Consider the following 14,921-nt stretch of genomic DNA (forward strand, 5'->3'; position numbering starts at 1 on the left):
ATTTAAATACACTGTATCCATACAACCTTTGGGGAGCTGTCTGAAATGCAATGCGTGGAGTGAGATGTGTTCTGATGTATGCATCTTAGTGGGCCGTGGGATCTGATGAATACGAAGTGTTATGTAATTCAAATGTGAAATATATGCTGTTTCAGTCTGAATTGAAATGTTAGTCTGGTGTGAAGAAGCAATGATATTCAATAAGTTTGAGGGGATAGTTGTGGTGGGATTGAAAGTGTTTATTCAGTTTAAGGTTAGGAATGAGGACAAATGCTATTATGTAGGCTTAAGTGTGTATTATATGAATGATTTAGAACTGTATAAGAGATTGCAATTGTGCTGGGCTTTTTGCTATGATGCTAAAATAAAAAGCAACTATATGCGCCAATATCTGATTTCATCTCTCTTATTTGAACGAAGGTCCATCTAATAGGTAGTAGCCTCTTCTCGTAATGTAAAAATACTAGGAATATTATAGGTTTAGCCTGACGTGTCACGTCTTTTAAGGTTACTCTGGAGGCCTTTGTAATGACAAGCTTAAAACGACTACTTGACTTCCGGTGGCGCTATGCTTTGAGACACACGCGTCGGGTGATCGCTCCCCTAACATTTAGCTGTGATTAGCTGCTTATCAAAGTTATAGAAGGTTCTGGACATAACTAACACGATATAAGTTAAGAAGATGTAATATGAACACACGGAATAACAAGAAAAGGAAAAAGGTGAAGCAGCAAAACGTGTTTCAAAAAGAGAAGAAAGAGAGAAGCCTCCGCCGCCATTACCCGAGGGTAAAACTAAGGAAGACGAGAGTAAAGGGAACATGGAGGAACTAATCCGAGAACTGAAAGAACTGAGAAAAGAAACTAAGGACTCATTTGCTGATACCAAAGCGACACTTTCCAGGCTGGAAACGTCGGTGGGGGAGTTGAAACAACGAACGGGGAAACTTGAGCAAAGAACCGCGGAGGCGGAGACCAGAATCAGCGAGGTCGAAGACAACAGCCGGCGGCATGAAAGGGCTATCCGCCACCTGGTGAGAAGAGACGCTGCTCTCACTAATATGTGTGATGATCTGCAGAACCGTATACGCCGTAACAATTTGAGAGTGTACCAGGTCCCCGAAGAGAGTGAGAAGAACGACATGGCTGGTTTTATGCAACAACTAATTAAGACCATGCTACAGCTCCCCCCGGAGATGAATATACAGATTGAGAGGGCACACAGATCACTGGGACAAAAACCAGCCAACACCGCACCACCACGCTCCATCATCATAAAGTTTCTAGACTATACAGTGAAAGAAGCGGTGCTACTCCAAGCCTGGGCACAGAAGCGGGTCATGTTTCAAGAGAAGGTCATATACTTTGACCAAGACTACTCTCCAGATGTACAGATGAAAAGAGCGAAGATACGTGGGGTGATAAAACAGCTGAAGGAGAAGGGGATCCGGGCCGGGTGTCGCTTTCCGACCCAGCTGAGAGTCAACCTGACGTCCGGAGTGAAAACGTTTCCTACCCTGATTGAGGCGGTGCCAACACTCCAAGATCTGGGCGTCACAGTCCAGGTGAGCGAGAGGGAGAAGATGGAACGAGAGCTCTCCAGAGAAACGTGGCGAAGGCAGGATAACGGGAGAGGGAGAAGAGATGAAACTCTGTCAGACGCGGATTTGAGATCCTTCCTACAGGTCTGAAAGGACAGCTACAGTAAGAGGTGCTCTGGTAACAGAGTCAGACTTGAGTGACAACAGCGAGGTAATATGTTACCCACTCATAGTCGGGACACTTTGGGGCAGCATACTTAAAAGAAAATAATAATAAAATAAGAATGTTTAAAAAAAAAAAGTGAAAAATAATAATTAAAGATTATAATAATAATTAAAAAAAAAAAAAAAAAAAAAAGCAAAGCTAATCACACTGAACAAAGAGTGTAAGTTTACAAAAAATTGGTAAACGTTTGGGGGAGGGAAATATCCCGTTTCTTTTTATATTATGAAAATGCCCGAGATAGGGTTCCAACTTCACCGGAGGATTTATTCTCTGTGGTTTGTTATTTGGATGGCACTTTGTGCATACTCCCCAGAGAGAGTTAGAGGCCACTACTCTCTGCCTATAACACAAAGGGAGCTGGGCACACAGGTGCACCCAGCTGGGTTTTTGGAAGTCATTTTTGTTTATTTTGTTCATTTATTATGTGTTATAAGTTCGTATAACACATCATGTTCAGAACTTGTTTCATTGATTCTCACAGAAGCGCAATTGTATATTATATCATGGAAATCTTTCAGGTGCATCGTATCAGAACTGAGGGTTGGGTTGGCAACAAAATGGAAAAACATTAGGACAAATTTGAATACCCTAGCTTTACATCCATGAATGATTTGAACGTAATCACATATAATGTCCATGGACTGAATCATCCTATTAAAAGGAAGAAAATATATAGTCAATTAAAAAAACTAAGATGCTCAATTGCCTTGTTACAGGAGACACATCTGTTAGAAGGAGAACATAAAAAATTGAGAAGGGAATGGGTAAATCATATATACAGTGCTTCATTTGGTAAAAAAAGGGGAGTAGCAATCTTAATTAATAGGTCGTTGGCCTTTTCTTCAGAAAAAGTAATTCAGGATCAAAGGGGGAGGTTTGTCATGGTAATAGGCACAATAGGGGAGGTGGAGGTATCCATTCTGAATGTATATGCTCCAAATGAATATGATCAGGATTTCTTTAAGGAAATTGCCAATGTTATTGCCGATAATGCCAAAGGCATGTTAATAGCGGGGGGAGATTTTAATGCCGTACAAGATGGGAAATTAGACAGAGTGCCAGCAGAAGGAGGAGCCCAGACTAAAAAAACTAAAACACTTAATAATATGCTCTCAGAATTAGGACTAGTTGATCCATGGAGACATATAAATCCTAAGGGGAAGGACTTCAGTTTTTATTCTAATGTCCATAATAGCTACTCGAGGATCGATTTCTTCTGCCTTCCTCAACAGTGTATGTATAAAGTAACAGACTGTCATATTGAACCAATAACTCTGAGTGACCATGCTCCCGTCATATTAAGTATAGATCTAAACAAAGAATTTTATTTCAGATATTGGAGACTAAATGTCTCGTTACTGACCAATACAACAGTGGTACAAGACTTGAAAAAGAACCTTAAGGAATACTTTGAGATTAATGACAACGGAGAAGTGACACCATCAATTTTATGGGGGGGGGCTAAGGCAGTCATAAGAGGGAAGATGATCCAAATTGCATCAAGGTTGAAGAAAACACGATTGGAAGAACAGACTAGGTTAGAGAATAAGATAAAACAATTGGAGATAGAACATAAGTCCACAGGAACACAGAACACTCTGCTAGTATTAAAAGAAACAAGGAAGTCCTTGGATAAGCTCCTTACATATAAGGCAGAGGGAGCCTTAAGATTTTCTAAACAGAAATACTATGAGATGGGGAACAGAGCCAGTCGACTACTGGCCTTTCAACTCCGTAAAGCACAGGCTAATCGTATGGTACCTAAGATTATACATCCCACACTCAAAAAAATTGTAACATACCCAAAGGAAATAGCAGATGCCTTTGCATCGTTCTATAAAGATCTATACAGAGAACCTAATTCAGAAACAACAAACAACGAAATTGAGGCCTTCATAGCCAAGCTACACCTACCCTCATTATCAGAAGAGGAAGCAGCACAGATGATATCAGTTATTACTGAAAGTGAAATAAGGGAAGCTATAAAAAAATTAAAAAATAATAAGTCTCCAGGGATCGATGGACTCCCCGGAGAGTTTTACAGATGCTTTATAGATGATTTGACACCAATATTAGAGAAAGTTTTTAACTTTGCTCTCTCCAATAAGGACCCACCAAATACATGGTCCGAGGCCATTATATCAGTAATTCACAAAGAAGGTAAAGATCCGACACTCTGTGAAGGATATAGACCCATCAGTCTGCTATGTAATGACCAAAAATTACTGACTAGTATTATGGCAAAAAGGATGCAAAAAATTATAACAAAAATCATTAACCCAGATCAGACAGGCTTTATTCCCGGCAGACAAGGAGCGAACAACATAAGGAGAACACTGAATATTATAACATGTGCCAAGAAAAGTATGCAAAACTCTGTGCTAATTAGCTTTGATGCGCAGAAAGCATTTGACACTGTAAACTGGCAGTTTTTATATAAAACACTGGCTGCTATGGGATTTCATTCAACGTTTGTGGACTGGGTGAAGGTCATATACACAAATCCAAGGTCATGCGTTAGAGTGAATGGCTGCTGTTCAGATTTCTTCAACCTTGAGAAAGGGGTCCGCCAAGGAGATTGCCTTAGTCCTTTGCTCTTCGCCGTAAATATTGAAGTCCTTGCGACATTAATAAGACAAAATAAAAATATTAAAGGTATAAAAGATGATGGTCAGACAGAACATAAGACTTCGCTTTACGCGGATGACTTATTGACGTACATCAGTGACCCTGTCTCCTCAGTTCCGGCATTGATGAGTAGTTTAAAAGAATATGGCAAATTTTCAGGTTACCAAATTAATCAATCAAAATCTGAGGCAATGATGCTGGTGGGGAGCTGGCCACCACAGTTAGAAGGAAAATTTAAATTTCACTGGTCCAAGCAAGGATTCAGATATTTAGGAATTGTCATAACTCCTAGCACATCACAACTATTTAAGGCCAATTATGAGAAATTGATGGATGAAATAAAAACTGATCTTACAAGATGGGAAGTCCTTCCCCTTTCTCTGATAGGGCGTGTAGAAACAATAAGAATGAATGTACTACCAAGGTTGCTATTTTTGTTCCAATCCCTACCCATAGAGGTCCCTACTGCTACATTTAGAACAATTAACAAATGGCTATCTAAATTTATATGGCAAAACAAAAGACCCAGAATTAGACTTAAAAGACTATTATGCTCAAAAGAAAAGGGGGGTCTAGACCTACCCAACATGGAAAAATATTATTGGGCAGCTCAGCTCAGATCAATGGTAGCATGGCTATCTCAAGACAAAGATACAATATGGGTGGGGATGGAACAAAATCATTGCCCAAAAGCACCATTAGATGTAATCCCATTTTTGAACAAGGATTCTTGGAAAATACATAAAATTAATAATCAATGGGTAAAAACCACTCTGAAAATATGGTCAACCGTGAGACAGAAGCTAAGACTCCCCTCATCAATATCTATAGCGATGAAGATTGCACGAAATATTGATTTTCTCCCATCCAAAATAGGGGCAGGGTTTAAAGAATGGGAAAGAAAGGGTCTAATCATGTTGGGTCAAATGTTTGAAAGAGGGGTCCTGATGACCTTTGAACAACTTCAGCGCAGATATAACCTTCCACACAAAGATTTTTTTAAATATTTACAAATAAGACACTACCTCCAGAAACACAAAGAATGGGACAAATTATGTAATACACCATCACATCTAGAAAGTTTTTTTATGCTAACAATTGATGGGACTGTCAAAAAGAAAATCACCTCCTACATATATAAAATACTGCAAGGAGATTTAATGGATAATAGTCTGGACATTAAAAGAAAATGGGAACTGGAGATGGAATCTATAATTTCGGAAGAAGATTGGGAATTAGCATGTGCAGAGGGACACAAAACAACTAGTAGTCCCATCTGGAAGGAATTTGAATGGAAGGTTAAGATGAGGTTTTTCAGGACTCCTCTCATCACGTCAAAGTTTGGTGGTACCTCAGACAGATGCTGGAGGGGTTGCGGCCTGATAGGAGAGCATTCACACATATTCTGGGACTGCCCAAAGTTAGGGGATTATTGGCAGAACATACAAACAGAAATTGAGAACTGTCTAGGGATTCGATTACCCTTGGAACCATCTTACTATATATTAGGAATAATACCAGAAGATATGGGAAACAATAACTTGAAACGAATACTTAGAGTCCTTCTGTTAACCGCTAAGAAAATGATCACAATCTCTTGGCTGAGACCGCAGCCCCCCACGATAATACAATGGAAGGAGAAGGTTAAAGATGTTTATCAGATGGAAGAAATAACTGCAAGGTTACAATTAAGGACAGATGCATTCTTGATGAGGTGGTCACCAATTCTTTTGTATTTTGTTTTGCCTAGAGTGTAGTGAACAACACCTGTAGTAGGCTATTAATTTTATTTCTTCTTTTGCTTTAATTTGTCTATTATCTTCTATAATTTTGAACTGACTGTCATGCTGTATGTCTTTTCTCTATATACGAAGAAAAGACAATAACAAACCCGGTCATATGGGAATGGAGACTATGGACATTGAAAAGACAAGATTATATGGATTGCATTTCAATACACCCATACCTGTGATGTAAATGAATGAATAAATGTATAATTGCACTTGAGAAAATAAATAAAAATAAGTTCAAAAAAAAAAAAAAACGACTACTTGACAGGGAAGGTGTATTAAAACATCGTCAGGTTAAGCGAGAATTGTCATCTCAAGGGAAAAACTTTAACACGACCTTAACCAGTGCAGATTAACACATAGTTAGAATTAATTTTCCAACAAACACAACAACAGACAGTGCTAGAGAGAGACACCGTTAACTTGAGTGATCACCCCTAGGGGGTGTAGGCCACTGCCCCCAAAGGGTGACTACAGCAGGTCGGACTTGAGGATAGGAGGTGGTTAGCAGTTGGACGAATCTCTCTACCCCGCGGGTTACTAGTTAGCTAGGCATTCTATACCATAGCAGATGTCCATAAAAAAAAAGACCAGCGGATAGGCTAGCTATAGAAGAAAGAGTGGCGTAATCCGCGTCGATACACTGTACGGCATTATCGAGCATTATTGACAATATATATATATATATATATATATATATATATATATATATATATATATATATATATATATGTTGTGCTCGTAGGAGCTGGTTTGGTTATGAAATACCATTTGTTCCCTCTCAGCAGAAGTTTCAGGCTAAAGAGGAGAGCATGTTAAGTCATAACAATATTGTCCATATTTTCACATAGTACAGTCCACATTGTGTCCATCACAACATATATATATTTATAAAACGGCTCTCTCAAATCAAGCAATCTGATTGGTTCACAGCCATTGTATAAATCCAGTAACCCACTCCAATAACCCATGGCCATGGGTTATTGAGTTGCCATGGCAACTCTCTTACTAAAAGGCTTTGGTTACCTCAAATGACAATGTAGAAACTAGAACGACCGCAACGCGGACTTATGCCTCCGCCATTAGTTAATTCTTGAGTCCAAATCGCCATTTGAGGCAAATTGGAAGAAATTCCGTCAAGGCGCTCCTGTGATGTTGCGTTACAGAGCTTGGAAATTGGGTGTGTGAGAGGTCACAGTGACCTTGACCTTTGACCACCAAAATGTAATCAGTTCATCCTTGAGTCGAAGTCGATGTTTGAGACAAGTTAGATTAAATTGCGTCGAGGCATTCCTGAGATATCGCGTTAACAAGCTTGAAAATGGCGTTTGAGAGCTCACCTTGACCTTTGACCACCAAACTCTAATCAGATCATCCTTGAGTCTAAGGCGATGTTTGAGGCAAATTTGATGAAATTCCGTCAAGGCATTCGTGAGATATGGCGTTAACAAGCAGGAAAATGGCGTTTGAGAGGTCACAGTGACCTTGACCTTTGACCACCAAAATGTAATCAGTTCATCCTTGAGTCCAAGTCAATGTTTGAGACAAGTTTGATTAAATTCCGTAAAGGCATTCCTGAGATATGGCGTTAACAAGCTTGAAAATGGCGTTTGAGAGGTCACAGTGACCTTGACCTTTGACCTTTGACCACCAAAATCTAATCAGATCATCCTTGAGTCTAAGTCGATGTTTGAGGCAAATTTGATGAAATTCCGTCCAGGCGTTCCTCAGATATCGCGTTAACAAGCTGGAAAATGGCGTTTGAGAGGTCATAGTGACCTTGACCTTTGACCTTTGACCACCAAAATGTAATCAGTTCATTCTTGAGTCCAAGTCAATGTTTGAGACAAGTTTGATTAAATTCCGTAAAGGCATTCCTGAGATATCGCGTTAACAAGCTTGAAAATGGCGTTTGAGAGGTCACAGTGACCTTGACCTTTGACCTTTGACCACCAAAATCTAATCAGATCATCCTTGAGTCTAAGTCGATGTTTGAGGCAAATTTGATGAAATTCCGTCCAGGCGTTCCTCAGATATCGCGTTAACAAGCTGGAAAATGGCGTTTGAGAGGTCACAGTGACCTTGACCTTTGACCTTTGACCACCAAAATGTAATCAGTTCATCCTTGAGTCCAAGTCAATGTTTGAGACAAGTTAGATTAAATTCCGTAAAGGCATTCCTGAGATATGGCGTTAACAAGCTTGAAAATGGCGTTTGAGAGGTCACAGTGACCTTGACCTTTGACCTTTGACCACCAAAATCTAATCAGATCATCCTTGAGTCTAAGTCGATGTTTGAGGCAAATTAGATGAAATTCCGTCCAGGCGTTCCTCAGATATCGCGTTAACAAGCTGGAAAATGGCATTTGAGAGGTCATAGTGACCTTGACCTTTGACCTTTGACCACCAAAATGTAGTCAGTTCATTCTTGAGTCCAAGTCAATGTTTGAGACAAGTCTGATTAAATTCCGTAAAGGCATTCCTGAGATATCGCGTTAACAAGCTTGAAAATGGCGTTCGAGAGGTCACAGTGACCTTGACCTTTGACCTTTGACCACCAAAATCTAATCAGATCATCCTTGAGTCTAAGTCGATGTTTGAGGCAAATTTTATGAAATTCCGTCCAGGCGTTCCTCAGATATCGCGTTAACAAGCTGGAAAATGGCGTTTGAGAGGTCATAGTGACCTTGACCTTTGACCTTTGACCACCAAAATGTAGTCAGTTCATTCTTGAGTCCAAGTCAATGTTTGAAACAAGTCTGATTAAATTCCGTAAAGGCATTCCTGAGATATCGCGTCAACAAGCTTGAAAATGGCGTTTGAGAGGTCACAGTGACCTTGACCTTTGACCTTTGACCACCAAAATCTAATCAGATCATCCTTGAGTCTAAGTCGATGTTTGAGGCAAATTTGATGAAATTCCGTCCAGGCGTTCCTCAGATATCGCGTTAACAAACATTGTACGGACGGACGGCCGTACGGACGGACGGCCGTACGGACGGCCGGCCGTACGGACGGACAACCCGGATCCATAATGCCTTCGGCCTGGCTATCGCCGGCGGAGGCATAAAAACAAATGGCGGAGACAGCTGTCCGATCCTTGTGAATCGATCTTCGCTTATAACTTTACTAATACTTCGCAGAAAATTATGTTTTGTACAAGAATAGACGCAGGCTAATGTCTTCTTTGCAAAAAAAAGGCTGTTAACCCCGCATTTAACCCCGTAACGTTAGTTGGTGTCGGGCTTTGCAGAAAAGCTCTCAGCTTCTCAGCAAGAGCTGAGAATGCAGCGCTGCGCTCGAGCTGCGTGTTGGGCTTTCCAGAAAGCTCTCAGCTTCTCAGCAAGCGCCAGGATTGGCCAATGTCAACTTCAGTCTCCAGAACGATCCGATCAAATCACCCGCACGTTCTTGCGGTCCCGCCTTACAGTAGTGTTTCAACTGACTCTATCAGAATGACATGCCAGTCGGAGTCGGACTTATAGTATTATTATTATTATTATATTATCATACTTGGAAACCGTTTTATAAAAGCAATATAGCACTCGAGCAGCGTGTGTTGTGGCATATATCCCGCTGCTCAGCAGTTATCCCACGAGGCCGCAGGCCGAGTGGGATAACAGCTGATCAGCGGGATATATTTGCCACAACACACTGGCTCTCATGCTATATTGCTTAAATATACCATATATAAATCCCTGTTGCTGTCCAACTTTAGTGTAGTTTCATTAATTTCTGCTTGTTCTGACCTTTTTCAGCGGCTTCAGCAGAACTACTCCACATCCCTCTCCTCTGCCATAGCCATCCGCTCTGCTGGAGAAAGGCTTGCTGGTTCCTTCAGGTGAGATCATCTTTGCCTTGCTGAGAGCGACAAACACTCTTGGCTGTATGATGCAGTTGACACCTCCACACAGAGCCATCTCACAGTCTCCTGATAAGACAAAACGTATTTTGTTAAGATCTCAGACAATATTTTATACCATGGTGGTGGTGATAACTAATAGATTGGGCAATGTATATTGGCAACGCTCTAAGCAGGTAGCAAAATGAGCCACAGCATCAGAAGTATTAATATTAGAAGAATTATTTTATTAGAAGTATTAGTATTAAGTTATCCTTTAAGGCAATACTGTTCAGGCAACTTATTGGGCATGGCTTCCCACCAGAGTTGCTTAAAATGCCCTATGTTATTGCCTTTAATATTACACCAGGTACAGACCCTGTTTAATGGCCTGACAGGCAAGATGAAGGCACACAAGGGATGATGAGCAGGCGCAGTCTACAGACAGTGAGGGTCCAGTGAAGTTGAAGATGTAGGAGATTCGGTTCGCCGCTATACTCGTCGCTAGTCCTGTGCCAGTCCAGTGGTTGATCAAAGATGGGGGCGCATGTTCAGCAACATGCTCATAATCTCTGTTCATTAGACCTGTAACAGAAACAATACAGACATGTAGAAAATGTACACATTTTGTAGTGGCTACTACTATTACTAATGCTGTCTAAAGTGTCTATACATTTCGCATAATGTTGCACAATAAAAACTCACATCAGGGAAAATACTCAAACTCAAAAAGCAGCATTAGTAATATGACACCAAATTGGACACAATAATATAGAACACAGTTTTACTGTCTTACCGACAAACACTCCTGTACTTGTCCCATTGGCCTTCTCCATAGGCATTCCAGCATTTTCTAAAGCTCTGTATGCACACTGAATGAGTTGTTTTTGTTGAGGGTCCATTTGTTCTACTTCACTATCACTGATGCCAAAGTACTTGTGGTCCAAATCATTGAACCTGGGAAAATTCACATATCACTTAGTGGTTAGCCTAAAATGAGATGGCTTAACAGATTCATATCAATTGGATTGATGTGCTGCTGCTAAGCTGGCACATCATGATCAGTCATAATACTAAGACTGACTCATAATTTGTTCACATATTAAAGGGATAATTCAAAAAAGATGTATGTCCTATTTGCTACTTATCAATGATAATCTTGATTGGTAGAGTTCTTTCTCAGCTAAATCCATCCTGTTCCTCATAGTAGCTCTGGGAAGTTGGGCAAAAGCGAATGCAAGGTCAATGAGGTCACAGTCCTGTATGTACAAGCTGACTGAGGCTTTCATCCACAGTGCACACAACGTACATTTCAGTGAGCTTCAGTCAGCTTGGAGCGTGACCCCATTCACCTTGCATTCATTTTTTCCCAACTTTCCAGAGATACTATGAGGAACAGGATGGATTGTGCTGAGAAAGAACTCTATCAATCAACATCATCTCTGATAAGTAGCAAATAGAGCTAGACTTAAAAAAAGTGAACTATCCCTTTAATAGCAATAGTAGTTATGCTTGTCATAACTAGAAACATTTGCTGTTCATTTAATTTAAAAAGAGATACAGGTTTAAAGGTCTTACCCTTCAATGAGAGCCGCCTTAGCTGTGCGAGATTTCCCTGCTTTGTTGTCATCAGGGTCATACCAGCTGGCTACGTCGAACCTCTCCTTGGGAATGGGCACAGAACAGTTCGTCCCGTCCACAAGAACCTTCCAGAAATTCTCCAGCCCTTCTCCTGTTTGAAAAGATATACAGTATACTTCAACAGCTATCATGATATTATGAACGTTGATTTAAAATGGCCACCCCTTTTGAACTATTCAATATTAATCCACATTTGAATCATCAGGGTCCCATTTTACAAAGGTCATTATGTTTTTCTTTTTTCCCCTTTTCCCTCCAATTAGTAAGAACTGGTCAGGTAAGGGTACTTCTTAAGTACAGGACAAGGGAGGAAAACATGTTTGACTCTAAATAATTAATTTCAGAATTTGACTAAAAGTTCTGCAATAGATTTAGTAATGTTATTCTAGATCTAGCTGTCTAGATTTTGTACTGTATTTCGTTTTGCACTTTTCTACTTATCTATCTATCTATCTATCTATCTATCTATCTATCTATCTATCTATCTATCTATCTATCTATCTATCTATCTATCTATCTATCTCAATCTATTATTTTATACTCTGTGTGCGTGTGTGAGAGAGACAGATCTGTAAATGCTACTTGTTGGAGAAAAATATAAGTTCCATGCCATTTCCTAATCAATATTTCCTAATCAATAAGCTATAAGCCTAATTACATCTGACACATTAATCAATAAGCTATAGGCCTAATTATGCTATAAGTTCCATGCCATTTGACCCATAGACCCATAGCACACTGACATCTCATCTCATCCAGCCCCATAGAGAGGACTTCTCCTCTTTGCTGAGACCTTGTCCAGTGCTGCTGAAACCTTGGACAGTGCATCAAGTTCCCAAACAACTGATACAGACAGACAGCCCTGTAGGCTCCAAGTCAAGTCATCACCCCCTCCTCTCTGCCTTTTCCTCCTCTTTACAGTATAAAGCGTATGTCAAATTGTGACATCGGGGCTGAATAATTGACTCTGTACATCGATCACATGTGTACATTGAGATTCATGCCCTCTGTCAATATGCATATTGCAGAGAATATCTGGTATTAAATATACTTTTATGTTAAACAGTCCTGGACTCAAGGCTCAATTAATTTGGTATTAGATAAGCTGTGATATACATTTACATATACATTTAGCGGAAAGAATAGATTTTATTCTCTATCACTACTTATTCAGTAAAATGTAAAGAAGCCTTTAAAAGGTTGAAAAGATTCAAAACTCAAATGGCTTACCGCCTGGAAAATTGCATCCTATGCCCACCACAGCAATACTATCTTCAGCTTCTTCCATGCTTGTGGAACATCACTGAGGACAACTGCAAAGGGAATAAAAACAATAATTATCTGACCTTGGTGATCTCCTGAATGGCTTCTCTGGGAAATGATTACTCCATTTACTGTTGCCAATTATTATTACTGAGTATAAATTTGTTGTTTTATCATCTGCACAATTGTTCCATAATTGAACTTATCCCATTTATTACAATAGCAAAACAAGAAGCTACTTAAAAATATATATAATAAAATAATAATAATAATAAAATAATAATAATAATAAAAAAAAGTATTACTTGCTAGTATCTTATTAAGTGCATTCATCATGACAGTGAAAATAAACAACAATAGCACATGCTATGTTCCTACCAAACCTGAGGATAAACATATAATAGAAAATCCATACCTCTACTTTTGGGATACTGGAACAAAGTGGATCTTCAAGTAATGATGCCGAATGGGATAAATGTTGCCTTTTATACCTTCCCTCTTTCTCTGACCTGTCATTGTGAAAAACCCATGTGACTTAAAATAAATCCACCACAGTATTGTAGATCTTTATGGCATTCAGAATCAGAATCACTTTCACTTTCGTTGCCACAGTATGCAAGTTACATACGAGGAATTTGTCTTAGTGTCTGTCAGGGGCGGTTTTCTCTCTCTTTCTCTCTCTTTCTCTCTGTTCTCTCTTTTTTTGAAACGTCCGCAAGCAGCTGAACAACAATGAGAGAAAAAACTCCTCTTTCCTACAGCAGGCTTGATTGACAGCAGCCCCTGCCCCTGTGTGTGTGTGTGTGTGTGTGTGTGTGTGAGAGAGAGAGAGAGTATTTTCAGGGAAACAGAGTAACAAACCAGACCAAAGGTTGAGAGAGCACCTATACACTAATTCATCTGAGGGGTGCGCACCCCCCCCCCCCCCCCCCCCACACACACACACACACTCACACACACACACACACACACACACACACACACACACACACACACACACACACACACACACACACACACACACACACACACACACACACACGGGGGGGCTACTAGTCCAGGCAAAGTAACTCATTTTGGAGCCAAAAATAGAAGTAATTGTAAAATAATTTTTTGCAGCTTAGATCATTTCTATGAGGTGTCCAGAACAACATACTAAAAGTCCTAAGAAATCCTAGTTGAGGAAATATGTTTAATTCTCATCAATCCAAGATGTGTGCCAATAAGGCCAGACAACAATACACCCCAATGGGGCTATTTTTTTCCTTTACTCCTATCAAAATAAAACTTTATACAATGAAAGGATCCATGAAAAGTAACATTTTTTGTATTACAAGTTTCTTTGGAAATGAATTTGAATATGCAAATGAGCTATACACTAATCGAATATAGGCTACCCAGGAGTAAAGGAAAAAATTAAGCCTATCACAATCAAACCTCACACAGTGAAAGTATACATGAAAAGGAACTTTTTTGTTTGACAAGTTTCTTGGAAAAATCTATTTTAAATATGCAAATGAGCTCAACACTAGGGCCCCTATCGTTGCATCGGCGCTGTTTCTAGGCCGAGCGCCTGGCGCAGCGCAAATCAGTGGGCGTGGACCAGCGCACTTGATATCGTCGTGCTGGCGCTACACGCAGCCTAAAGCATTACAACCACGCCTTTTAAGCGTAAAATTATGCACCGTCATGCTCATTGGATAAGTGCAATAAACGAATCGCACGCTTGCCTTTTTAGCTCCAATTCCAGTGGTCCCGCAAAACCTGACGAAAGCCAAGCGCTCTGCCCCCCCCCTCCCTTCATCCAGTCTGTCTGTCTCCATTATAGGCTATTATTCCATATTATTATGCTTCTCAAACCAATCTAACTGCAGTTTAAATACTGCAAGCATGTAAATATGCTACACTATAGCAAGATCAAAGTGAAAAGAATGTTCTAGAGGCATCAGCTAGAAAAATATAGCCTATCCCTATATGATGAGATTAATTTTAT

At 39.9% G+C, this 14,921-nt stretch overlaps 1 protein-coding gene across 1 annotated transcript in view; it reads right to left on the reverse strand.

Annotated features, from left to right (window-relative positions):
• LOC310770974 (uncharacterized protein) overlaps positions 1–13,374 on the reverse strand; it is a gene marked incomplete at its 3' end in the record, with an annotated part of 36,848 nt that extends 23,474 nt beyond the window's left edge. The window contains exons 1-6 of the mRNA XM_083631870.1: positions 13,344–13,374; positions 12,896–12,978; positions 11,603–11,756; positions 10,821–10,981; positions 10,403–10,609; positions 9,933–10,114 (exon numbers count right to left, since the gene is read on the reverse strand). Of these exons, the coding sequence (XP_083487996.1) occupies positions 9,933–10,114; positions 10,403–10,609; positions 10,821–10,981; positions 11,603–11,756; positions 12,896–12,953 (762 nt within the window). The 5' untranslated portion in view covers positions 12,954–12,978; positions 13,344–13,374. The remainder of the gene's footprint in view (positions 1–9,932; positions 10,115–10,402; positions 10,610–10,820; positions 10,982–11,602; positions 11,757–12,895; positions 12,979–13,343) is intronic.
• Positions 13,375–14,921: the final 1,547 nt, after the last annotated feature.

Source organism: Poromitra crassiceps (genome assembly GCF_964638095.1).
Source record: "Poromitra crassiceps genome assembly, chromosome: 2".
Taxonomy (NCBI): domain Eukaryota; kingdom Metazoa; phylum Chordata; class Actinopteri; order Beryciformes; family Melamphaidae; genus Poromitra; species Poromitra crassiceps.